Raw genomic sequence first — 27201 nt, 5'->3', positions numbered from 1 at the left:
CCAGCTCGACAATAACGAGGCAAAACGGTTCCATACCCATCACTCTAACAGATTAATAGGTGCGATTGGGACTGGTGCGGGATCCGTCCCACATAATGAACAAATATTATTTAAAATCTAGTAAAAGATACTAAGCGGGTGTTTGAGATTACTTTTGAGATGACTTTTGGTTTTTAACTTTTCTAAAAAGTTAAAAAAGATGTTTGGGAGATATAAAAGTTTTTTTCAAAATAACTTTTGTAAAGAAACAATAGATGGGTTTTCAAAAGTCACGAACGTGTGACTTTTGTGACTTTTAGCCTTTTAAAATTAAATTACAATCAAAAGTCAAGAAATGCAACTCAAATACTTTTTAAAAACAACTTTTGGCTTTTATCTTCTCAAAAGTTAAACTCAAAAAGAACTTTTATAAAAAAAAAACTTTTAAGCTCAAAAAAGAATCCCAAACACCCCCTAAAACAAATAAGAAGGAATAAGGAATAAATAAGTAACAAAATGATAAAAAGAGATTACACAAGGACATAAAATTCAATTTATATGATCCGGGCCCAAAACCTTAACAAAATTCAAACTTCAAAGACTAGTCTAAGATAAAAAACAGTTGGACTAAGTTTGTAATTTTTAGTCAATAGCAGGGTCTATTTATGTAATTTACTCTAAAAAATGTATTTGGGTAATTGGGTGTATGTTCGGTTCGCTCAGTTACCATCTGGCATTTACCAGCTAATAAATCTGGCTCTCAAACTTGAGTTTGGGAGGGAGAGAAACAAGAGAGATTTTGGAAATTTTCTAGGGTTAGCAACAGGGGAGAACGATACCCAATTTACGATAGCTGATTCCTCGCCAAACATCGCTGATTACTACTGACGAGAAGACGAAATGGTGTTGGAAGAAGACCAGGAGCAAGACAAACCTAATGATAATGCGTTGAAATCAACAGACGACAACAGGTCAGATGAAAGAGACTTAGGTGATGTCGCTGTTGAAATCCCAGATGATGCGAATAATGCAGAACATGATGATAAGACGAGTGAAATCGACGGCATAGCCAACCAGTCGGACTCGGTTGTAATAGGCTCAAAAGAGGATGTCAAGTCTCTAGACACAGAAGTAGCAGTTGAGAAACAGGAGCAAGTAGACAATGGCGAAGAAGACCATATTCCATCTCCATCACCTTCGCCGACAGGCAGTGGTGGTGAAAATGGCAAGAACAAAGACGATGAACCAGAGGAGGAACAACATCAACTAAACCCCGAGAGATCACTGGTCACCAAGACAGATTCAGAGTTTTCACCAGACGTGAAAGAGGAAAAGCTAAACACCGAGGGATTATCAGTCACTAAGATCGAGTCGGAGTTGCTCCCACCGGAAATGGAAAATAGGGAAGAAGAGGCGGTAGAGGATGATGACGAGGCGGAATTAAACAGTGTCACAGGGGTGGAGCGGCCACAACTGGCGTTGGCAGTTGTAGAGGAGGAGGAGGGGGCTGAATTCAAGACCCTACAAAACCACAAGTCATTCCTCTTGGATCCGAATTCTTCTCTTGAAGATGAATCTGGTACAGAAGAGGACCAAGCGGCATTCATGAAGGAGCTTGAAATTTTCCATAAAGAGAGGTGTTTGGAGTTCAAGCCTCCAAGGTTTTATGGAGAGCCATTAAATTGCCTCAAGTGAGACCCTCCTTCCACTTGTTATCTTGATAATGCAGTGTTTGTTGAGTTTTGTTCTAACCTTTGTTTATTTCAGGTTATGGAGATCAGTGATCAGACTTGGTGGCTATGAACAGGTTTTCTTGGTCTTACAAATCTCTTACTTAGTGTAGTTCTTTTTCTGTTTTAAGTGATACCTGTTTTATAACATGAGTACCTAAGGAATGCCCTGGTATTGCTTTGACCTAGACATGCTAGAAGACTGTGTAAATTGGTTTTTAGGTGGATAGTTATTCCTTTATCTCCTAATGTTGTAGAGCTTCTAAGGAAATGATCCAACAAAGTGAACCTTAATAAGCAACATCCATGTTTGGTCTGTTACAAGCTTCTTCTAAGTTTTCATATTGAGTTAACTTTGGCTATGCTTATCTTTCATCTAAGAACACTTTATTTTCCTGGATAATCTTTGTATCCATCAAAGTAGACTTTGAAAAATCTAATTGTTTTGACATGAATTTCCATGATTCTAAGGCACTAGCATGTCTGATTATTTTAAAGCATGATATGAAGATCTCAATCACATATGTATTTACTTGTTTGTTTGATTGTAGGTGACCTCATGCAAGGTGTGGCGACAAGTGGGAGAATCATTTAAACCCCCAAAGTAAGCATGAAATGATTTTTGTTGGTTGGTTTATTCACCTTATATGAATTCACATAGTCTTATCAAACAACCTCGTTTTGTATCAGTATGAATCAAATTATAATCTAGTTTTATGTATGCACTCAGTGTGTGATATATGTTTGCATGTACACATTTCCCAGTGATGAATGGCAATGTATAAGAGATGAAATAGAACCAAAATCCAAAGGATCATAATTTGGAATCAAGAAACAATGTAGTTTGTGAAAGAGTAGTTTTTCAGGATAATAGTATAGAAGCAAGAAACAACCTAGGTTAGCTTAACCAATTCTAGAAAGATTAAAAGAGCAACTCCTAATCCTAAAAGAAAGCTTACAAATTGGATTACTAAAAGCATCCCTGGAAACCACAACTATACTATATTATTGAACAATGTAAACTTTAAATTGCTCGTTTTAGTCTTTGATTAGTTGAATAAGTTTATTATTTGAAGACAGTAGACTTATGATTGATTGATTGTGAACAGGACTTGTACAACTGTCTCGTGGACATTCCGCTGTTTTTATGAAAAGGTACTTTACTTTCTTAATTTAAATGTTTAAGATTAAAAAAATCAAGGCATTACTTTATTAATATTTTTCATTATCCAATTTCTGACAAAAAAAATTTTATTTTTTTGCAGGCATTGCTTGAATATGAGAAGTATAAAATGAGCAATGGAGAGCTGCCATTCACAGATGCTGCTTCTACAGAACCTCCTTCTGGTGCAAAACAGGTAGGTATTAATTGTTTAGTATTTTTGTATGTATTTATTGTTCCTTAATTACATCAAAAGATGAAGTTGATTTGTTTGTATGTAGACAAGTCAAAGTCAAACTCCTGGATCAGGAAGGGCAAGGCGAGATGCAGCAGCACGAGCCATGCAAGGTTGGCATTCACAGCGTCTTCTTGGTAATGGCGAGGTTGGGGATCCCATCATTAAGGTATTTTTATTTATTTATTTTTTTATTTTTAATCAAACTCAAAATACATAATCTAATTTTATGTCATGGTATTTGTAGGATAAGACTCCAAGCACGGCAATAAAGCGTGAGAAACAAACCATTGGTACATTTTCCATTTTAAGTTGTAACATGAACAACTATGGGTACATTTTTCATTAAATGTCTATACTGCCCTTTGACTGGACTTTTTGCATTGACTAATTAGGTCTGTTGAAGCGTAAAAAACCATCTTCAGTTGAGCGGGCGGTCAAAGTTGCACGCATGAAAGCGTCAAAACCACAGTTGAGATCTTTCTTTTTTTAGTTGTTAATTAATCTTGTTACATGAATTTGCATCGACTTACACATGATTATGAATCTCTCTCTCTCTTAGTTTGGACTCCATGGTTGTGGATGTGGGCCCGCCTGCTGATTGGGTGAAAATCAATGTTCAGAGAACTGTAAGTTTGTTTCTATATATTTCTTATTTATATTATATATATTTTATAATTGACAAATTAGCTCTCTACAGAAGGATTGCTTTGAGGTGTATGCTTTGGTTCCTGGGCTTTTGCGTGAAGAGGTAACAGCTCTTGTGTTTGTGTTCTGTTGAGCATATATTTTGTGTGATAACAGAAAGAAAATGTAAATTTTTTTTTTATTTTTGGTTTGGGGATTTAGGTGCGTGTACAGTCAGATCCAGCTGGGCGGTTAGTTATATCCGGTCAACCAGAACAGCTGGACAACCCTTGGGGCGTTTCTCCTTTTAAAAAGGTAACAATTTTATTAACCACCTCTATAATATAATATAATATTATAATGTGATGTGAGGGAACCAAGAAACTCCATCGCAACCCTTGGATCAAATTCATCCGACGACTGTGAAAAGAAAGGGTGGTACCGGTGGGCCCCTACCCTACAAATGACAGGTGTCGGATGAATTTGATTCTCACTCACACTAACTATGTAAATGTTGGCTAGAAAATGTAGAAAGAGTTAAAAAGTAAATAACATTTTGAGTTTTGATAGTAAATGATTATATGTATGTAGGTTGTGAGTTTACCTTCAAGGATTGATCCTCATCAAACGTCGGCTGTGGTGACATTGCATGGTCAGTTGTTTGTGAGAGTGCCATTTGAGCAGTCAGAGGTGTAGAATGAATAGATATGCAGATAATTGTTGACAAGGTTTTAGTGGTAGAAGATATGTTTACTTTTTGTGCAGTTCATGTTCATGTTCTGAGTACTGTATTTACTATTTAGTATTTTAGTGAGGCTTAATTCAAAACTTTGACTTTTGGTGGGCTTGCTTCATACTCATAGACCCACAAACAAACACTTGCTTAACACCATAAATACAACAATTCGCAAATACTAGTATTATTTTCTTCCTTACAGACTCATGTTTATACAATAATTAACAAAAAAACTGATGTTTTAGAGTTAAGCTCAGAAAACTTACTTGCTTTATAAAAGAAGTTATTTGTCATTATTTGTATTTTGTTTTTTATGTTTGCAAATATATAAACAAAATATAATTAAAAAAAATAAATCAAATACAAAAGGTAAGAAGATGAAAAGGAAAAGTATGCAGAGATGGCTGGCCAAGTCAAATGTCATAAGATAGAAATAACATATGTTGATATTTTGTTTAATACTTTAGTTAGTTAAAGATAAATATAAAGTTGAAATATGTTTTATTATTAATTTGTTTTGCCGTATATTATCAATTGAAGATATATATTATTTTAATTCATGGCAAGTTTAATGCTTACTAGCATCTTATTCCTATCAAAATGAAGATAGGCGGATTTAAAAGAATTACGAAATTTCGTATATTAAAGTATCATATTTATCTATATTACATATGGCTCATGGGTGCTTTTCTAATACTAAATGAGGATAATTTGGTTAAAAGCAAAGGCATAAAAGAGTGGAGGAGAATAATTGATATTGATGGTGATGGTGGTAATCTTCTTGTCTTGTCACCAAACGCAAAAGTTGGAGACCACAATTAGTATGGTACATCTAAATTCTAATGTTGTTTTACTTGATCCATAAACCAAATTTGATTAATAAAAAAATTGTATTATATTTAACATACAAGTGAAGTGATTCTCATTCTGATATAAAAGTTCACAACTCCAATTTGGGGATGATTTCGTTTGAAATGAGCCTTGGATTGAATCTTTAGATGGGTGAAGGAGACTATAAGATGTCATTTACGCCAATGATATACTACTAATTTTGTTTTAAATATCATACTACATGTCTGAGAGTCAACTCGATTGTTCGAATTAACAAGTTAGAAAGACTATAACATTGGGCTTTCAAAGCAAAGCCCGGATTTGCAAACTTCATACATCCAAGTCCAACCATCATTCTTCTCTTTCAAATTCTGTAAGAATGTTTGCAATGTCAAAGCCAATTGCCAAGTGTGTACATCTTGGACCTAAATAAACATCAAACTATCATTTAGAATTTACAATTTTAGATATTATATTAACTTATTAATTTATTTATTTTATTATATTAATATAATCTTAGATAAATATATTTATATATTAATAAAATATTTAATAATAATTAAACTAACTTCCAGATTATAATTTTTTTGTATATATATATATATATATATATATATATATATATATATATATATATATATATCATGAATTACTATATTTGTGTTATTTTTTATTAATTATAAATAATTCAGAGTATAAATAGTTGTTGATGTGTCACCGGGGACCATTTTGGAAAGAAAGTTAACATTGTTGTGATGTGGAGGTAATTGCAAAATCTAATAAGGAAAAATTGAAAACCTAACGATATTGCAATAATATATAAGGATTTAGTACCTATGGAAAAAGTTATTGACTTGGCCACAACAAATATAAAAGGATGACCTGAATCGTAATATTAGTTGATGTAGTTTGATCTAGTTTTCACAATTGTGAAATATAACATCTCAGAATAATGGAACATAATTGGGGTAAGAACTAAAATAAATCATAGAACCCAAACATGGATATAAGCAAAAAAAAAATGCATTAGCAATTAAACAAATATGTTCTCTTTCATTTTCAGTTCTTGACAGTAAACTATAAAAAAAGTGCTTCTGATATAAATGCAACTCTTTATGTTGCCTAAATAAAAAAAAGCCTAACAAAGATAAAAATGAATGTGCATTAGTTTAGTTCACATGCTTTTTTAAAACAAACATAAATCAAAAGCAAGCATATCTACTGATCCATCAAAAGCTCCTATTCTCATAAGTCATGATCTAATACTACTACCCCATATCAACAAGAACATAGAAAGAACTAGTTTGATTGTTTTTTTAGTGCATATATTCATCTAAACAAAGGTGAAGTATCTACTTTTCTACCACTATAACATCTTGTCATTGATGTTAGTCCATGGAACAATGCACAAAACTGGATTCTGATCCTTGTTTTGGACAACATTTTTGTTTGTTGGTGACAACTCCATGGTTCCCTCTCTGTACACATAAACCAAATCATCTCCAACCATTCTCGACCATTTCTGGTTTCTGTCATGGACATGGTGCAATGGCATTCCCCTGAGAAACAACCATAATCAAATCAATTTTGACCAAATGGAGTCACGCAGATTTACTCTAAAGGAGAAAATGCAATAGATTTATGGATTCCTTTTGTGATTGATTGTCAGAGAAGAAACAAAGACAAGTTAATTCATATTGATTATGCTTTGGTTCAAGGCTAGTACCTTTTGAAGGAAAAATTGTAAATTGGTAATGGGTTTTTTTGGGTCAAAGTTTACCACAAACAATAATTAGTAACTGGAGTAAACGAACACTGTACATGAATGGAGGAAATTAGGAATCAAAAGCAATTGAAGGAAAGAGAAACGTACCGAATATGGAAAATATCAGATATGTTGTGCATACGGAGGTAAAAATTGACGGAATCCAAAAACGCGTGGTAGGTGTTGACATGTAAGCCGTCAATTCTGGGATATGGAAGGCGAGGGCGCGGCGGAGAGGGGGATTTGGAAAGAAAAATTCCGGCGGCAGAAAAGGTGTACTCTTTCCAGGCGGAGGTTGAGGCGGTAGTGGTGGAAATTGGTGGTAGAGAGAGAAAACCGAGGGTAGACATGATGCGATCAAGCTCATCGTGATTAGTGATAGGCTTGAAATTGGGGGTGTACCAAATTGCGAGCTTTCTCATGCAAGCTCTCATACACTCAACTTCCATGGATAAAACCGACACTCGGTTTTCTTACTCTCAATTGGATTCAGTCTGTGGAGGATTTTGGCGGTGGTTCTGGTATCGGAGAGCGACGGAGCGTCAACTTTGTTTCTCGATGGTTTGCTGTTTTGCTTAATGAGAGAGCATGCATGACAATTGACTAGACGACCTTAGTCTCGGGTTAAAGGAAACCATGGTTGGGTTTAAGTGGAGGTCCTTTTGATAAGCCCAAACTGAGTAAGTGGGCTCAACTGAGTCAAAGTAGTTCGGCTAATTTCTCCAAAGAGTTTCAATTTGATCATTTGGTTTGAAAATTCTGAAATCAAGTCGTTTTGTTAGGCTATTTCCCATGGTCTTTTATTATACTTTATTAAAACACAAGATTTTTTTAATAAGTGTGATAAGGATGTATATAAAAAATATTAATTATGAAAAATCTTATCATAATTAAATATAAAATATATTAATTATAAAAGATATTTGTTATTGAAAAATATAAAATCATAATTAAATATAAAATATATTAATTATAAAAGTTATTTGTTATTGAAAAATATGAAATGCATTAATTATGAAGAATATTTACTATAACTAATATAATTCATGCCATTCAAAAAAAAATGTTTCACATTTAATTAATGTTTTTTTATATATATACCCTTAAACACATATTAGAAAACCCAAACAATAACTAGGGTTAGTTGATAGTTATTAATTGAGTTAGAATTGATTAAATCAACACCAGACATAACCATAAATATGAATGAATAAAAGACATATTAAATGAGCTAGGACCGAGTCACATGTTTTTAAATTTTAACTATGGTATTAAACAGTCACAATCTGATCGAGTCAAACTTAATATCTTACCAAACTCAGTAAAAACATATCAATATGTATTTCTTTACGTATAAAAAGTTCACATCCATTATAGTCCTAAATTGTCAAACTAAATGAACCACTTTGTTTTATGATCGGTTTCATTTGGTTCAGCATTTTTAAATGATTAAACCAAGTTTAGTTAATGTTTCGTCCTATAAACAAATCATATCAAATGATACATAAGTGATAATTTGTATAATGGAATATAAACCATATGGTCTTAATCAATTAAACATCTAACATATACATATTGTAATTTACTCTATATACATATGCGCTAAGTATTTTAAATGTTGGATGAAGTTTCTTATATTTCCACCTATCACATGCAAATACAGACTTGCATATATGTATGTATTATGTTTGGTATGAGAATGTGATGGATGGATCCCACAACCTTTCTCTACTTCAATTCACCTTCACATTCACCTGGACCTGGTGCATCTCTGCTTCAAACTCCCATCACCCTCTGATTCGTTCCCATTCATCAACACCATGACCTCTATGTTGCAGAGCTTCCACAAGGAGAAATCTCTCCCAGTTTCTCATAACACCACACAGGACCCACCACCAGCAACAGCCGGAGCCGGAATGCGCCGAAGGATCTCCTCTATGACATTCCAGATCCAACCGCCGACGATGTCAGACACTACCGCGTGGGCGTTGCGCAGCTCCAAATCGGTGTCTTCAATGGGGGAATCGGCGTCTACCTCCATCAAGACCTGGTGGGATCGTGGCTGGGGATGGATCCTTTCCAGAAAACCAGTATTCGCACAGGATCTGGAGATGAATCAAGAAGAAACCTCCGTTCTCGGTTGCCATAACAAAGGTAGCTTGAGACACATCCTCTACAAGTTCAGATCCGAGATCCGAAAGCTCGTCGGATCTGATCAAGCCGGACTTCCTCAGACCATCCGTTCAAATTCCTACAGTTCCGCCATTTGAGCATAGCACCAAAGGTTAGTTGAAAATCAGAATCCATTTTCCAGCTACATGTTCACTTGATGTATCGATTATTCCTATACTTGCTGTAAATTAGAGAGCGATTATAAACATAAGACAAGTAATACACCATTTCGCCGGTGACTACCGTCCGTTCGGCAGCAAAAACCCGATGTCGGCGGATGATTTTTCATTTTTGCCACTGAATTCTTATAAACATTCATAATATTTGTAATACTTTTGAGTTTTGATTCCTTGATATGGGTTTCTCAGCTTTGTTATGTTTCTGTAATTTTTTGTTCTTTTTTTATTCCATTACATCATTACATGTAAGAAGCAAGCATCCATTAAAATCTATAGAAATGTGTTGTAAGATCAGCTTACTTCCATCCATTAAATTGTTAAAAGATATGTGATTGAACAATACTTGTCTTCTGTCCTTGGAATCTTTTTTTATCATGACTAAATATATAAAATATCTGCTACAGAAGGAATTTACAGAGAGAGCAGGGAAGAATCTATTGGAAGGGATGAAAAGAAGCCCTTTTGACCAAATAGAAGCAAACCCATGTTACTTTCTATTTATATATGATCGGATTTAAAACGATTTAATCATATTAATAAATGTTTTTTTATAAGTATAATTCCTCCGAATTTTTGGAGGTGTCGGTGGACGATGCAAATGCCAATCATATTCTATTTGTTTTTATTTATTTATTTATTATTATTATTATTACTTTTTTTTTTTTCAGAGACTATATAAATGTATAAAACTGATGCATATAAGTCGAACGAAAATAATACCAATACATGTGGGTCGACATCACATACTTCGTTGTCACCCTTTAAAATCAAAATTAAGGTCAAAAAAGTTGTCGTAATCATTAATCATGGGTTTTAAGATATGATATCTAATCATGGGCAAGATTATTCTTCTAGTTTCATCGTATTAAAAGGCCTTTTATGACGTGGGAAAGCAATCAATTTTTGGTATCCTACAGTTTTAGTTGCTTTTTATTCTCACATATTTGATAAATCATATTGTTTAAGATGTCAATGACATCCCTAAGGATCCTGTACCCACAACTAAACAGAATCAGTTCCTCTATACCGGTTCGATTTTCAGCAGTTATAGTAATTTCTCATTTCCGGTTTTTGTTTATTCTGATTTCAGAACCGAACACACCCTTACCATTATCCACCACCTACCACCATCCAACACCGTCTTTCTTCCATGAAGAACCAACTACACACAAAGTTAAGTTAATGAAATAGATTATTTAAAATTATTATATGTTGTACCTTATTAAAATCTTAATTAAAGCAAATTTTGATTAATACAAACAAAAATACTATTCTATAACATTAAATTTTAGTGAAACTATGGTATGTTTCTAAATACATTACACAAAACATATTTATATTTCATGTTGTACCTTTGGAGCAATATAATTATAAATATATATATATTTGTTCCATTCAATTTCAAACGTGATTATTACATACCAAATACTAGCTAACGCTTTCTTATTGGCCGGTTAACATTTCATTGTTCATAAAATCATTTTTTCTACATGAACCATAAAAAAAAAATAGACAAGATACATTCAATTCAACGACAAGGAACGATTACTGGAGGTAAGCCCTTGGTGAATCGCGGGCAGCCCTGGGTGAATCACGGGCAGCTCGGGGTGAATCCCGGGCAGCCCTCGGTGAATCCCAGACAGCCCTTGGCGAATCCCGGGCAGCTCTTGGCGAATCTCTCATGCTAATGTTCACACTATTCCTCATCGTTCTTCTTCCAATTCCTCCATTTCCTTTTGTCATCATCGCCACAAATTCCCCATAATCAATCCTCCCATCCTGAAATAAAAAAATAAAACCCACATAAATATAAACCGTTTAATTACAAAAATACATTGAAAATATTTGAACTCACATTATCTTGATCAACTTCTTTAATGATATCTTCCACAAGAATATCAGTCATGTTATGATCTATACACGCCTGTTGAAGCTCATCAAACGTAATATAACCACTTTCATCTTTGTCAAAGTACCGAAATGCAGCCACAAGGTGTTCTTCACGTTCCAATTTGTTCAAATGAATTGTAGCCGCAACAAATTCTCCATAGTCGATTGTCCCACTATTGTCCACGTCAGCCTGGAAACTAACACGATTTAGATACTTTCTTTTTTACTTAATGGACTTAATATGGAAATGACTTAATGATTGTTTAATGATGTCTCCATGGATAAAATGTTGCATGCAAAAAGTCTTTATTTTCTGAAATCTAAGGGTGCGTTTTGGTTATAGAAAATTGTTTTCATTCTCGAAAACGTTTTCAGAAAATAGATTTGAGTTTTTATTTTTAGTTTTTAATGAAAATTTTAGAGAATGCGTTTGGTTGAAACGTGAAACCTATGGAGCCTTTATTTTCCATTTTAGAAATTTGAAAAAGTTTTGAAACTGTAAAAATCACTTTTCTAATTTATATACAATTGGGAAAACATAAAATTTTCATTTTCTTGGAATTTTTTAGAAAATTGAATCAACTAAACGCGTTTTCAAATTTTCATCTTCAGTTGAAAATTTTCATGGAAAAATGGAAAATATTCCACAACCAAACGCACTCTAAATGACCATTTAATTTTAATTTATATGAGTGATTTTTTGACTTAACATTGAGGCTTTTATTAAATCTTTGACTTTTTACAAATTTGACCTCATTTGTTGTGCCATTACTTTTTCAAATATCTTTTCAACATCATTCACCATTTATCTAGACAACATTTAATGGCAAAAAAAAAACAGCTTCACACAAATTTACGAAAATTTACATTTTTGGTCCCTAAATATAGCCGTTTTGCAGTTTTATCTTGCATTTTTGTTCCTTATTTGAGGTTCTTGTAAAGTTTTTGGTCCTTGATCCAACTAAATGACTATTTTTGGTCCCTGATTTATAGCTATTCTTGCAAAGTTTTTTGTCCTAGAAATATAATCAATTTACTTGGAAAAAAGATAAAAAAACGTTACAAGAACATCAAATAATGACCAAATTACAAAATAAAAACACTTTTGGGACCAAAAACATAATTTACTCCAAATTGAATAATAGTCTTACCGCATCCATAAGGTCTCGAATTTCTGTATCCTTTAATGTAGAACCAAACTTTTTTAAACCGGCTTTTAATTCATCAAATGTAATTGCCCCACTATTATCAGTATCCATTGCCTTAAACATTTCCCTCAAACCAGCAATCTCCTCTTCTGACAAGCTCTCAGCTATAACCTGCAACAATCAAATCAACAAAATCTCAAATATCTTCTTTTCCATATAAAAATATCCTAAAACAAGATTCATAAATCACATATCTATACCCTTAAAGCCATCTTCTTTAACTTATTCATGGCTGAAAACTGCTTCAAACGACTAAGAACTGCTGGATCCAGTTCTCTATCTGGTGCAACACCATTTTCACATATCCATGGATGACCTGTAAATTGTTTATAAAAAACAAGTAATAGATACAACAAAAAAAGCTAAAAAGATGATTCATAAAGGTTAAAAAAGGACATACAAAGAACTTTATGAGCAGTTAATCGATTTGTAGGGCGAGAACATAACATCTTTCTAATAAGATCTTTTGCACTTTCAGATATAAGTGGCCATGGGTCTGAATCAAAGTCTATATTACCCTTCAAAACCGCATCAAATATTCCCTGTTGTGTTTCTACACAAATAATTAAATCTTGTTAATTATTTACACCTAATAGCAAACACAAAGTACATTGCATATTTTGGTAGAGAGAATAGAGTAAGTTGCTATTTTTTTGTAATTTTCCCAAGCCATAATAAAAAAATGTTAGTTTATAAATTATAAAACATACCAGCCCAAAAGGGAGGTACACCGCTTAAAAGAATGTAAAGAATGACGCCAGCTGTCCATACATCTGCTTCTGGACCATAATGCTTCAATAACACCTCAGGGGCAACATAATATGGGCTTCCAACTACATCTGTGAAGATTTGACCTACATACGAATCCAAATTAGCAGAAGAAATTTTGAAAAAAGGAAAAAAGATGAAAACTTTATGAAAATTAACCTGGTTTGAAGAAAATGGAGAGTCCAAAATCGATTGCTTTGAGTGAGAAATCATCGTCTTTGTTAACCAACAAGAAATTTTCAGGTTTTAAATCGCGATGCATAACACCGAGGGAATGGCAAGCCTGGACGACACCAACGATGATTCTGATCAATTCGGCTGCCTTTCGTTCACTGTAATGTCCCCTTTGAATGATTCTGTCGAAAAGTTCTCCACCACCACAGAGCTCCATGACAATATGAACATATAAAGGATCTTCATATGCGCCTTTAATGGTGACGATGTTTTTGTGGCCTGCTAAATGATGCATGATTTGGATTTCCCTCCTTACGTCTTCCACATCCTCTTTTGAAATCAATTTCCGCTTTGAAATGGATTTACAGGCGTAATTATTACCAGTGGAATGCTCGGTGCATAAATAGGTTGTACCAAATTGGCCCTGGCCTAGTTTTTGACCTAAAGTGTAAAGATCACGGATGTTTGCGGTTTTATGTCCGATGACATAGAATGGTTGACTAGTGCGATTCATGGTGTCGTCGTCGTCGTCAATTTGGGGTTTCGGAGTTGAATCCTTTGAAGCTTTGTTTTGGGTTGTGTGTTGTTGTGGGTTCGATTTCGTTGTTGAGTTTTTGTTAACTTGGGTGGAAGAAGATTCGTGTTTGATACTGGAACGATGTTCAGGTTGATTGAAGCTTTTAGCGCCTTTTCCTCCGAATGATCCACGGCATGTATTGCCCATAAAAACAATCAAAATTCCTTAGGAACAATTAAACTGACGCCATCTTCTTCGTCATTCATCCAATTCAAATTCACTGCAAACAAATGTATAATATATATAATATCATAAGAATCAAAGATATTGAAGAAGGAAGACAAATTTAATCACAAAAAAGAAAGTGAGAGAAACGTGTTATACAGATCGGGTGGCCAATAGCCTTGAATTCATCATTAATTAATTAATTCATTAAACATATTACATGGTCTCCTAATCGAGACAAAAGACGCGCATATGAACGATTATTGAAAAAGACAAAATAGACTTGAAATCTGGTGTGATTTGAGACAAACCCCACATGGAAAATCTTTCGAAAGAAGAAAAGAAGTTGAAATTATTATAATTAGTTGAAGCGATATGAAGAAATGTATATACATGTATGCACGAAGAGGAGGAAAGATTTGTGGATCTCGTAAAGACGATGAAGGCGATCACGTTGAAGACGATGATGAATTAAATTAAATTATGAAGACGATGATGATTGAATCGGTACGTCGACGAATATTCAAAGGCTTGTTGTTTGTTTGTTTGTTGTTGATGTGATTTTGGATATGGAAAGTGGCCTCACCTTTTGTTGACGAAATTTGGGACGAAGCGAATGATTGGGTGCTGACCCATATTACAACTCACTTTGACTTTATCTAAATCTTTTTCTTTTTCTTTTTTTAAAACAACTTTATTATATTTTCAACTTTCAACTATTCCTTGATACCTCCACTACAAAAATGAAAGCATCATATATACTTATCCTATTATTTTATTCATTTATTTTTTTTACTTTTAATAATGATTAGGGTGGACGGAGTCCGACAGTAATATAGTGCGGGTTGGTGGTGTAGGGATGACAAGTCTCGATCCAACTCGCAACACAAACCCGACACGAAGATAAACGTGTTTGGGTTGAGATTTTTGATCCGTCAACCCAACTATATATATTATATTTAATAAATTTTAAAATTTTATTTATGAATTAATAGAATATAATTGATATACAACATTGATAACCTCTTTATTATTATTATTTTTTTTAAATACGTTGCTTATTAACTTATTATGTTAGATTTTTATTTGATTGTTATTTTATTATAGTCGATGTAAAATGTTAATTATTAATTAATTTATAGACATGTATAATTCGTATAAATTTAATATGTGAAAAGTTATGCAAAAATGACTCATCGACTCTTTGACCCGAAATCGACCCACCGACCTGCGAACCTATATACTTAAACGGCGGGTTATGTGGGTTAGGTTGGGTTGATGTTTCCATCCTGCCAACTCATATATTATATGGGTTGGGTTGGGTCAATGCATTCTGACCCGCCAACCCGAACCCAATTCATTTGCGAGACCTAGGTGGCGGAACCATCAGCCCTCCAACCGTGATAATGCCAATTGAAAGAACAAACGGGCTATGTAACACATTGTTACTTATTCTATGTGTACATTTATTCTTGTTAACTGTTTGACCAACGATCAAAATTACAATTTATTAATATATTATATTTTTTTAAATCTACTTTACACACTATAAATACAGCCTTATACTATTTCAGAAACCATGTATTTTTTCCATTCCATTCTAATTTTTTCAAATTCCATTCTCATTTCCTACCATTCCAATTCAATTTCATTTCAAATGGATTCAACTTCAGCCCAATCCCAAACGTGCAAACAATGGTCCGAACATTAAGAAGTGGCGTTAGCGAAAGCATACAATTGATACTTTGGAATGTAGTGACTGAGGAAATCTACAAAGATCATTCGATTTTTTGGGAATGGATCTTTATCACTTTAAACAATAACTTGGGGGTTTGGATCGTACAACGCATCAAATTACCTCCAAATTAAAGGATATACGGGTGACAATTGTTGAGTTCAATTCCATTTTCACCCAAAAGATGAATATCCGTGCGCCCGAAATCTCCGACTTCGGTATTTTAAAACAAAAATTGATTATGGCAAACACTATAAAACAAGACTTTCGATAACAGGCGGCATTGAATATTTTAAAAAATCACCTTATTTTTTTTTTTTTAAGAATTTACTTACAATCTTTGAGTTTTCATTGTCGTTTGGTCTTTTTATATACCCTTTGTAGTGTTTAATGTTTTTATTTAATAAAATGTTATGTTTAATTATATTTTTGATTTTTTTAGTTTTAAATTAGTAAATGATTAATTTAAAAAAAAATTGAATCAGTTGGGAGGCATAAGAGATATTGGTTTTAATGTGTTATGGGATAGAATATGTGAAACTGAGTGGAAAGAGAAAAGTTGATTTGACAGTGGTGTGCAAATGAGTTTGAAGGTAGTGACAGAGTCAAGGTCACAGTAAAAGAGTATCCCAAACCGATGGGTTCGGTTTCTCGGTTTTCCAAACTTGGTTTCGGGTATATAAACTCAAACCCAAAAGTTTAACTTGTTGAAAATTGAGAAGCTTGTGTTGCTTATATAACAGATGTATAGGAGCTATGTTTCATGTTATGGCCGATGTGAGACAATTTTAGGATTTTAAAAAACAAGTTGAAAAACTAATAAAAAAAATAAAGTACATTCGTGTAAGTGCCAAGATTCAAAATAGGGACCACAAAGTTAAAAGTTCAGTACTTTACCACTTGAACAACTCAGTACTTGTGTTTAATTTTCACATCATAATATAATATGTATAATTCGTATAAAGCTATATAAAAGGAGCTGCAAAAATAAATGTTTGAAAAAAGATTTGAACTTACAACCTCTAGAAACACCCCCTAACGTCTTAATCATCTGAACAAACTACAACTTATGCTATTATCTCGCTAAACATATTAATATTATGTATATATATACTACATAAAACGAATTTTTTCTAAAAAAATTACAGTACTGGAATTTTTTTAAAGGGCATCCTGGGATACCCCGGATCTATTGTTGATTCACCCCTGTTTGAAGGTCCCTTAGACTCGGGGGAGTGGGTTTGGCATGCACCATGACATGATCGGCGCACACCGCCCCACCATGGTGGCATGTCAAGACTAGAGAGAGAGATATGCAAGATGTATAAATACACATACATGATTTGTTTATTCTCCAATCCATGCACGACATCGTTTTGCTTGATCATGCTCCCAAATACAAGTCAACCTTGTAAATATCTCTATTTCCACGTGTCAAGCAGACGTTTTAATAGTAATACATGAGGTACAAGTTGATGTTGCGTGATTTATTTCATGATCCAAACCATCACCTGTCACTCACATGCCACCTTTTACCAAAATGCATATGTATTTTTAAGTGATTTATTTCATGAGCCACCATTTAATTTATTATATAATTAAATGTCTGTTTTTTATAAAATATATTAAAAAACCCATCTTAACCTACCCATCTAAATGGTATATTGAACTTGTAGTGTGGAAAAATTAATACGGTAATGATGTGGTTGTTAAAAAGTTAAGATGGCATGGTAACAACCATGACACCACCCCTCCATTCTTCTAGGCCACTAGTATGAGTTTTAAGACCCTTACGCATGGGGTGATTTGGTAATGTCACAAAATAGTATCAACATCATGAATACCATTTTGTAAAATCCCTAAAAGTTTGAAAGATTTGAGTATATGTGAATAGTTGACAAAAGGGGTAATTTGGTCATTTTTATAAATATCATGAGATTAAAAAGATTTAATCTTATGAACTAGTTGAAATATGTTAGAGACATCTTTATGATGACCTATAGTGTTAGATTAAGTAAAGTAAGGGACTGTTTGATAGCCTCTTAATTGAAAAATTAAGAGGCAATATCTGAATTTTTAAGATTCAGACTGTTTGGAAGGGTATGAAAAAAAGCCTCTTAATTCTTTAAAAACCTCTTAAAGTTTCAGATGTAATATTACATCTGAATTAAAAAAAGACGCGTCTGGCCCTTGCCCTAATAAAATTTCAGTCGCTTCTTTTCTCCTTTATCGACCCTCATCCAATGTTTTAAAACCCGGGTCGACCCGGCCGGTTTAACCGGTTGAACCGTGACCCGGGGTAGAAGGCGGGTCAATTGAGAACGGTTTTTTGTAAAAATACGGATCGGATCGAACCGGTCGGGTTTCTCTTAAACCGCGGTCGAACCGGTATGTCGAACCGGTTAAAACCGGATTTACCCGTTTTAATAGGGTTTGGATGGTTGGATACACGTAGCGAACGCCAAAACAACGAGCCGTTTGCGGCTTCTTCAATGTTTTTCAATGTTTAAACTTTGTGGAGATCAAATTATTGGTTTTATATGTTTATACATTATGAGGGAAAGTAAAAATATATGAAAATAGAAAAAGACCATAAACCGGGTTGACCCGGCGGTTCAACCGGTTGAACCGGTTTACCCGTGAACCGGTCATCACATCGGGTCAACTAAAAACCCAGGTTTTAAAACATTGCCCTCATCCCCTTTCTTCTACCTCTCGGTCTGTAATAATCGTTGGTGTGCTCCCCACCGCCATTGATGAAGCTGTTGTCCGTTTGGACGCCTCCGTCAACAACTTCGACTATTGCAGGTAAGGTTTCCCCCCCCCCCCCCTAAAAACCATTCTTAGCACATACATCGATTTCTTCATCTCGTTTCAGGTAAGTCGAAAATCTGAGAGGATTTTGCCGTCGGTTCTCCGTTCTCATCCACCTGCTACATCACGCGACGTCTGTCCTTCCTCCTGGTGAGTTCTTGATATCTGATTTTATTAGTTTGATTTTAAATCCATGAAATATAGGCGAAAATCGATTCACAGTACATACATACATTTGTTCTTTTTTCTTTTTCCCCTGAATTCGGTTATAAGTTCATATATCGTTTTTTTTGCCCTGATTTCGACTATAGTGCATAAATATTTATATATTTATTCTTTCGTCTTCTGTAATTTAACAATGTTGTGATATTTTTGCTGATAAAATATGAAATATGATAATATTGCTGAAATCATATGTTTGTTGTTTGCTTGATGAAATTTGAATTGTGATAATGTGGATAAAATCATATGCTTTTTACTTGTTCTTTTTTTCTGAAATATGATAAGGTTTTGTTGATGAAGTTGTATGCTTTGTTGCTTTGTTTGATGAAATCTTGAACACGTGGTAGGTGGTATCTATTAGTGGAGAAGATTTCATACCCCACAAGCTTAAGGAGTTCATTAACATCAAATTTGTTATGGATTGAACTAAAGAAATTGTAGTTTACATAGAAAGGGTATTTTGGGCAATAAGTAAATTGACAAAAGAAGAGAAGATTTTTACTTTTTACATATGTTTTAGGTTATATATGGAGTTTAATCATGTTGTAACTTTTTTATAGTTGAAAGAATCATGAAGCTCTTGAGTTGGAGCTTTTAATTGTTTTGGGTATAATGAAGAAATGATAGTGTAATGTTTGATTTGGATTTATGTGTAATTTTCATTTATGTTTAATCTGATTTTATATGGTGTTTGTATATTTTTTTTATAATTATTTAAGAAGTTGATTCAGTTATTTTATGAACAAAAACGTTAAATTCAGCAAAAAATAACACAGAAGGGTAAAATAGTCATTTTTATAATTCAGAAGTGTAATTCAGAGGTTCCAACCAAACAACATTTGAAAATTCAGATCTGAAAATTTCAGACCATCTTAGAAATTCAGACATCTTAAAAATTCAGCTCTTAAAAATTCAGATCCTGCCAAACAACCCCTAAGTCATAAAAAGGTTCAAATAACCATAAGGGCAAAATGGGATTTTTTTTACTATTTTGAGTGTTAACTTTATGACTTAACATATTAATTTATGTAAGCATTTTGTAACATCCAGTTTCGGGATGTTTCTGATTTCGGGTTAGCAGACCGTAATGTAACGACCCCAAAATTTAAAACCAAAAATTTGTTTTATAATAAAACCATCAACCCAACATGTTCATAAAACCATAAAAGAAAATCAGAGTATGTTAATCAATCATCCTAATACATCCAAAATCAAATAAGGTGAACATCATGGTGTGTGCGATGCGATCACCTCGAGCTCTTCCCCTTTGAACCAGAAGTACCTGAAACATAAACTGAAAACGGTAAGCAGGAAGCTTCGTGAGTTCCTTAAAATACCTCACACCATACATATCAAACATACAATGGGTCATTCCCATGCAACCATCGAGCCCCCGCCCGACATCAAGCCCCGCTCGGAATAGATCTGTCTGCATCATGTGATGGGCCCCACCCAAATCTCTCATCAGGCCCCGCCCAACATACATACAATATATACACACATGCAAGGTCACACAGACAACTAGCATACAGATAACCATAATCCATGGGTCGACATTGGTGCCTTCGACCCGCTAAGCACTGGGAGGAAACTCACCTCAAACTGCTGAAAAATCATATAGATGCTCAGATTGCTGATCCGGGAAATCTTCGCACTAAATATCATCAAACAATACCCTAATTAATAATTAGTTCATAAACCATAAACGTGGGTCCCAACTCATCATCCTCACCCTCTAGGGTAAAAAACTATTTTACCTTTTCCTTACTGGGCTCAGTTAGCTTGGCCCAATAACCCTATAGTGTCCCAAGGCACACAAATGGTCCAACTCACAACCTAAGGTCCAACTATGGCCCAACAGATAAAAAGCCCAAAGTCCAGCTAAGGCCCAAATCTCAAAAGAAGTCCAAATCCAAAAGGACACAAAACAAATAAAAGCCCACTGCTTGGCATACCCCATATGTACGCCCCGCGTACTCTACGTTGACCAGGAAGCGGGATGTTGACCCTGTACTCGCAGCGTACTAAGGAGTATGCCCGACATACTGGGCAGAGTCCCAAAGGAAAATCAAGGGTCTTAAACCCTTAAGACCTTAACATCCAAACCTCAAATCTACATCATTTTAAGGTCTTAACATGTAAAGTTGGCAACTTTATAGTTTTGCATGACTTAATGGGATCCAATACTCGTTTTTGAACATTAAGACCCATAATAAGAGCCCTAACTCCTGCATGGTCCAAAATAAAACATCAAGATAGCATTTTTATTCACAAGGAACATCAGAAATGCTAAGATCTACCATCCCTAGCTTCTGGAGTAGCTCATACTCTCAAGCTTGACTTAAGGGACTCTAAAATGCACAAAATCAAGCCCTTAACTAGATCTATCATAAAGAATCATAAAGTTAAGAGTTATATACCTCCAAAAGCTTTCCAAGTTGGTGATGGTTCTGGATCCAAAAGCTTCAACTACACCAATGCAACTTCCAAGAGCTCTTCTTCCTTCAAGATCACCAAAAACACCCTCAAATGTCACTTCTAAGCTCGAAACTCTCAAATGATAATTAGGGTTTTGATCTCAGGGTTTGGAGAGGTGGAGGCTGGTCATAAAAATGTCCAAGAGCAACTCAAGGTGTTTAAATAAGGCTCAACCCCTAAAAATTAGGGTTTGTCTCGGGTGCTCGTACGTCCCGCGTACTCTACGTACGCCCAGCGAACGTGGATGCCTCCGCGACCAACTTTACGACCCAGTTCACCCAGAGTACTCCTAGCTTACGCCCAACATACTAGTCAATGACCCAAATACATGAGATTTTAAGTTTGAGGGAAAAAAGGGAAATACCTGAAATGCAAATGTTACAATTCTCCCCCACTTGAATCAGACTTCTTCCTCAAAGTCTGTCGCTGCAAACAACTCCAGATAATTCTCCCTCATCTCGACCTCAGGCTCCCACATCCATTCTGAACCCTTGTGCTGCTACCACTGCACCTTTACCAGAACTACTGTCTTGTTTCGCAAAGCCTTCGTCTTCGTGTCAAGGATGACAATCGACCTCTTTATATAATTTAGGCGATCATCCACCTGAATATCCTTCAATGGAACCACCACGGAATCATCAACCAAACATTTCCGCAACTGAGAGACGTGAAACGTGCTATGAATCTGACTGAGCTCCTCGGGTAGATCCAAACAATAAGCAACCCTGCCCACCCGGGCCAAAACCCTGAAATGACCGATATATCTGGGACCCAACTTGCCCATCTTCCTGAATCGGATGACATATTTCCAAGACAACACCTTCAAGAGCACTATGTCCCCAACCTAGAACTCTAGATCTGATCGGCGCTTGTCGACACACACACACACACACACACACACACACACACACACACACACACACACACATATATATATATATATATATATATATATATATATATATATATATGGTGAGGTGAAGAAGATCGTATTTTTTAATGTTAATAGGGATGTAGTGAAACTGAGATGATATAATTTTTAAGTAAAGACATAATAAGCCATAGCGAGGTGAAGTGTAAGGTTAATAGTCTTTCAAAGAAAAATAATTATCAAGTAATTCTTTCAACTTTTTTATTTGTTAACTGTAAAGTGTAAACTAATAGATTTGAGAATTTTTTATATTTTAATTTATTTTAGTTACTTTATAAATTGATATTTGTAGAGTCTATAAATAAGTTATGTAATAAGTTGGGGTTAGTCTACTTGGCTAATATGAAAGTTCTAATCTAACAACTAATTAGGAGGTTATGAATTCAATCCCTGACAGAGAAGAAAAATAATTATTTGTCGTTAAAAGAAAATAAGTTATATAAAAATGTTTTTCTATTGTATTGAATATTGATGTCGATCAAGTATTTTGACTTAATCATATATCAATGGCACAAATAAGATCGTTGAAAAACTTGTAAACGCTTTTAGTTTATCATTGTATCTAAGATTTGGTTTTATTTAGTCATTATGCTCTTCATTAGCAGGTGGAGTCGGATTGATACATGGGGTCGACTTTACTTAAACCCCTCCTCTTATATACTTTACTTACCCTCATTAATTTTTTAAAATTTCATTTTACACCCTTTTGATTTTTTTTTGAAACATCCAACTTGAAAAAAAAAATAAAAAATAAAAAATAAAAAATAAAAAAACTTTAGCAAGAAACTAGATACAAAAAGTTTAAAGGACCTTGCACACCCTTTTTGATTTATTGATTGTTAAATTTTTATTTAAAACCTTAAATTTATTTATATAAACTAGTTTTATATAATATATTACAATTTTATTTATATAATTTTTATGTTATTTGAATTTAATTATGTTTGTTTAAAACTCAAACCTAGATATTATTTATCATGAATTTATTAAAACATAAGATATTTTAACATTACAATTTTACAAATATAAATTTAATTTATCTCCATACTATCAATCCATGGTGTAATGGTTACGTCCGGATCTATTGTTTTGAATTTTTAAAATTATTATAAAATATATTTGTTATATTGTTATAAAATAACGGTTAAAAATAAAAGTTAGTTACAATGAAAATAGAGGTAAATGGATTTTTTTTTTGATTTGGTATAAAGTTGGAGGGTGCCACAAAATCTTGTAAAAAGTATGACGGATAATGTAACGTCTGTGTTTCAGGGCTAAGCATTTTTAGACGATTTAATAGTTTAGGTCAATTATTGTAACTCTTTTTGATGTAATAAAGATTAAATATTTAAGTATTATGTGAATTATGTGAATTTATATGCTTATTATTTATTTATAAATGTATAATAAATAAGGAATAAAAATAAGCATCAAAATTAAAGTGTGAGATAAACCCGATATCTTTACATAAAGTGATAGTGGTCGAAACAAGGATTCCAGAGATATAAAGAACACCGAAATCCGAGTTATAACGAAGAAGTTATGACCCGTTGAAGTTTCACGACGGAACCGACACGATACCCGGAAGCGTAAATAGTGAATTTATGATAGGGCGAGTTTTAGCCTTAGCGATCTAAACGAAAGTCGTAGAATACGTTAAACCGAGAGCGTCCATAAAAAGAACGCCTAAATCTGACTTCGTATGAAGAAGTTATGATTTTTCGAAGTTTCGACTTAGCAGTGTACAACCCGAAGTTCGAATATTAGATCGAGCGGTATTTAGCCAACACAACCTAAACGAGAATCGAAGATCTCGTTAATAGTAGCGTAACGGTAAAAAGACAGACGAAAACGGACGTCGGATGAAGAAGTTATGGATTTTTAACGGACCAATCCTGTCCCGGCCTGTTAAAAATATAACTTTCAAAATAAAGTCAAATTAGTCGACGGAGTCTAAACGAAAGTTGTAGAGTACGTTCCCGCCTACGCGTGGATATAAAGAACGTCGAAAACGGAGCTGATATGTGAAAGTTACGAATTTTTAAAGTCGAGTGTGCAATTTGCGAAGTCTGATGAGAAGTCAATGACGTGGCAGCGCCACAGCCCTCCATCGCTGATTCAAGCCTCGCATCCGATGAACGACACTTCGCCCCTTCGCTACGCCCCGCGTCCGAGGTTGGGTACGCCCAGCGTACCCCGACCTTATCACTTCCGAGTTCGAGTGCGAGCCAGCTGTATGCGAGCTGGCACCCCTATCCGATCTACGCCCAGCGTAGCCAAGGATTACGCCCAGCGTAGTCCGAGGCCTCGCAGGCTATAAAAGGGAGGCGAGAGTTCCGGATTTTTCACACCATTCTCCTTCTCTCTCTAAACTACTTTCTCTCTCTAACCCATTTTAACCCCCCCAAACCCTAGGGAACCCCCTAGCACCCGAAGGAAGCCCCGAGGCTCCCGGAGTCCCGAGAAAAAGGGTCTTTCGGTTCGGAAACGCTGCTCCAAGCGAAGCCCGGTTTTCTTTAAAATCCGCTGTAAGTGAGCTACGCCTATAAAATTTTTAATAAAGCTTTTAAATAATTATAGTAATGTTATTAAATCCTTAAAATAACTATTTGGACTATTATTATGAGTTATATAGAGTGTTGTTTAACGCTTATATAATAATAATAATAGCTAGACTATTAATTAGTCGCGGTTAACGTTAGACTAAACCCTAGTGGTATTGATACTAGGTTTTGTCGAGGGAAAATTATTTTGAGATAACGAAGCGTTGTTCAAGTGCAGAGTCACCACCTTTCAGGTGAGTGCATAGTCACTTTCATCTTACACATATATATGAAGTATTTAATATAAATTGCGTGCTATGTGTGCATATTGTCTGAATACTTGCTGTCTATGCTGATGAAAGATTTTTATACATGTTTCAAATGATTTAAACTGTATATGTATTGTATATCTACAAAAATGTTGGGGTAAAACATGGGTAGATGTAATAGACGATGTGTGATAAAACGATGAGAGGCCTCGATGTTGTTGTTGTTGATTCTGTCATCTAGCGGAGTATGGATGACAACCACAGACTCTTCTAGACAGTCCAGTGGAACGCTAGCAGGCTCGCAACCTGTAGGTGTTTGTGAACGATGTGTTCACCGGTGTACTCCATCCCCCTCATGGTTGCCTTTAGGATATTTATTGCTAAGGAACCCCCTTAGCAGTAGTGTCCATCCCGATGATGATCCTTAGGCTAGGTCCCTTATGATAGGTGTTTAGGGACATAAAGTGAGGATAACGGGAATGGGTAATCGGGTTATTGTTGATTGATGAAATTAATAAACTTATTTATTGTGGGTTGAAAACCCTATGTGCTCACCAGGCTCCCAAGCCTGACCCACTCAGTTTCATGTATTACAGGTAGTGGCGCTCGAGCATAGATGTGATGTTTTGGATGAGGGATTACGGATATAGGCCTGTAGATATGAAATAATGTAGTAAGGCTTATATTGTACTATTTATGCTTTTGATCTGTATCGAACATGACATCCCGAGTCTTTTTAATGAAATACATTTCTACGGAAATGCTTTGATAAATCTTTATCATATTTTTATTTTGGGAACAAATTTCCTCAACACTTTTATGTAAAATATTACTCTGATTTTCAAACAAGCATAAACAAAATCGGTCTTTTCTGGCCGTGAAAATGGGGATGTCACAGTTGGTATCAGAGCATTAGTTTAAGCGAACTAGGAATTTGTAGGATTTCTAGACTTAAACTTAGAATGCTAAGCGATGACTGTGAGATGTGAGCACTAGCTTATTTAGGAAAGTATGCCTAATATGCTTTATGTGCTAAATGATTTATGCCTTATATGTTGTTATTTGTTCGATGGTCTGTTGCCGACCGGATCTGGAAACCTTATGTGTTTAGGATTCTAAACGTACGACTACGATATTAGAACTAGCATGTAAACGTTTCGAAGAGATAAGGATGATTTAAACGTCTATCCTGAATAAAGATCTAAATTCACCTTATTCGGTGTATAGATCAAAATGGAAAGAACCCGCAGTGGAGCTGGGAATGCAAATGGGAATAGGAATCAACCCCCAGTGATTCAGCAAATACTTGTTGTAGTAGAAGTTGCACCCGAGCCAATCACCATGGCTGGAGTACAAGCCATGATTCGGGCTATGTTAGCGGAACGAAGGGAAGAAATGAGGCAGATGTTGAATAGGGACGAACCTACCATGCCCGTTGAGCAACCCGAGCTGATTCCCGAGCAATCTGAGGAAGGGAACTATAGTCGCCATGTGAGTCAAGTTGGGACTCAAGGAGAATGAAGGAATGACCCAGAGAGGGGAAACGACAAGGATGGACAGATGTATAAGAATTTCTGGGTGCCAAGCCACCAAGTCTCTCAGGAAGCCCAAAGCCTGTTGAGATTATGGATTGGATCTCCGAAATGGAGATGGTGTTCGAGAGCTGCAACTGTAGCGAGAAACAGAAGACTGTATTTGCAGTTAGGCAACTGAAAACTGGAGTCTTGAGCTGGTGGAAGCTATTGGCGGATACAATGCCGCAAGGAGAAGCCCTGGAAATGTCATGGGAAGAGTTCTTGGAACAATTAAAGATGCAGTACTGTTCAGAGATAGATCTGATTGATTTGAACAATGAGTTCCAAAACTTGAAGAAGAGAAGGATGAGCGTTGACGACTACGCTACTGCATTCACAGAGAAGATGAAGTTGTTTCCATACCTAGTGCCAACCGAACTCTCCAAAATTGAGAGGTTCGCAAATGGACTGCCAACCGACTTTGGCCCAACATTCAA

At 34.9% G+C, this 27201-nt stretch overlaps 4 protein-coding genes across 4 annotated transcripts; 2 read left to right on the top strand and 2 right to left on the bottom strand.

The window, feature by feature from the left end:
* The first annotated feature begins 693 nt into the window (after positions 1 to 693).
* LOC145166293 (AT-rich interactive domain-containing protein 6-like) lies at positions 694 to 4645 on the top strand. Its single transcript, XM_079085233.1, has 12 exons — positions 694 to 1670; positions 1747 to 1786; positions 2261 to 2313; positions 2819 to 2864; positions 2975 to 3067; positions 3153 to 3275; positions 3354 to 3399; positions 3502 to 3577; positions 3669 to 3735; positions 3807 to 3857; positions 3956 to 4048; positions 4325 to 4645. Exons 1-12 carry the CDS (start codon positions 880 to 882, stop codon positions 4427 to 4429), a joined length of 1584 nt encoding a protein of 527 aa, XP_078941359.1. The 5' UTR covers positions 694 to 879; the 3' UTR covers positions 4430 to 4645.
* Positions 4646 to 6666: 2021 nt separating this feature from the next.
* Positions 6667 to 7514, bottom strand: LOC145163881 (tubulin-tyrosine ligase). The gene is made up of 2 exons (XM_079082629.1): positions 7174 to 7514; positions 6667 to 6859 (listed from the first exon to the last, which is right to left on the bottom strand). Exons 1-2 carry the CDS (start codon positions 7512 to 7514, stop codon positions 6667 to 6669), a joined length of 534 nt encoding a protein of 177 aa, XP_078938755.1.
* A 1371-nt stretch (positions 7515 to 8885) lies between these two features.
* LOC145163880 (uncharacterized) lies at positions 8886 to 9335 on the top strand. Its single transcript, XM_079082628.1, has one exon. It carries the CDS (start codon positions 8886 to 8888, stop codon positions 9333 to 9335), a length of 450 nt encoding a protein of 149 aa, XP_078938754.1.
* A 1446-nt stretch (positions 9336 to 10781) lies between these two features.
* LOC145166292 (calcium-dependent protein kinase 26-like) lies at positions 10782 to 14759 on the bottom strand. Its single transcript, XM_079085231.1, has 8 exons — positions 14592 to 14759; positions 13442 to 14253; positions 13225 to 13368; positions 12915 to 13067; positions 12715 to 12830; positions 12458 to 12625; positions 11272 to 11496; positions 10782 to 11195 (listed from the first exon to the last, which is right to left on the bottom strand). Exons 2-8 carry the CDS (start codon positions 14178 to 14180, stop codon positions 10962 to 10964), a joined length of 1779 nt encoding a protein of 592 aa, XP_078941357.1. The 5' UTR covers positions 14181 to 14253; positions 14592 to 14759; the 3' UTR covers positions 10782 to 10961.
* Positions 14760 to 27201: the final 12442 nt, after the last annotated feature.

Source organism: Lactuca virosa, chromosome 3 (genome assembly GCF_052849685.1).
Source record: "Lactuca virosa cultivar CGN04683 chromosome 3, Lactuca_virosa_CGN04683_v6, whole genome shotgun sequence".
Lineage (NCBI taxonomy): Eukaryota > Viridiplantae > Streptophyta > Magnoliopsida > Asterales > Asteraceae > Lactuca > Lactuca virosa.
Note: the sequence above shows the minus strand (reverse complement) of the source record. Positions and strands in the feature narration are given on the sequence as shown.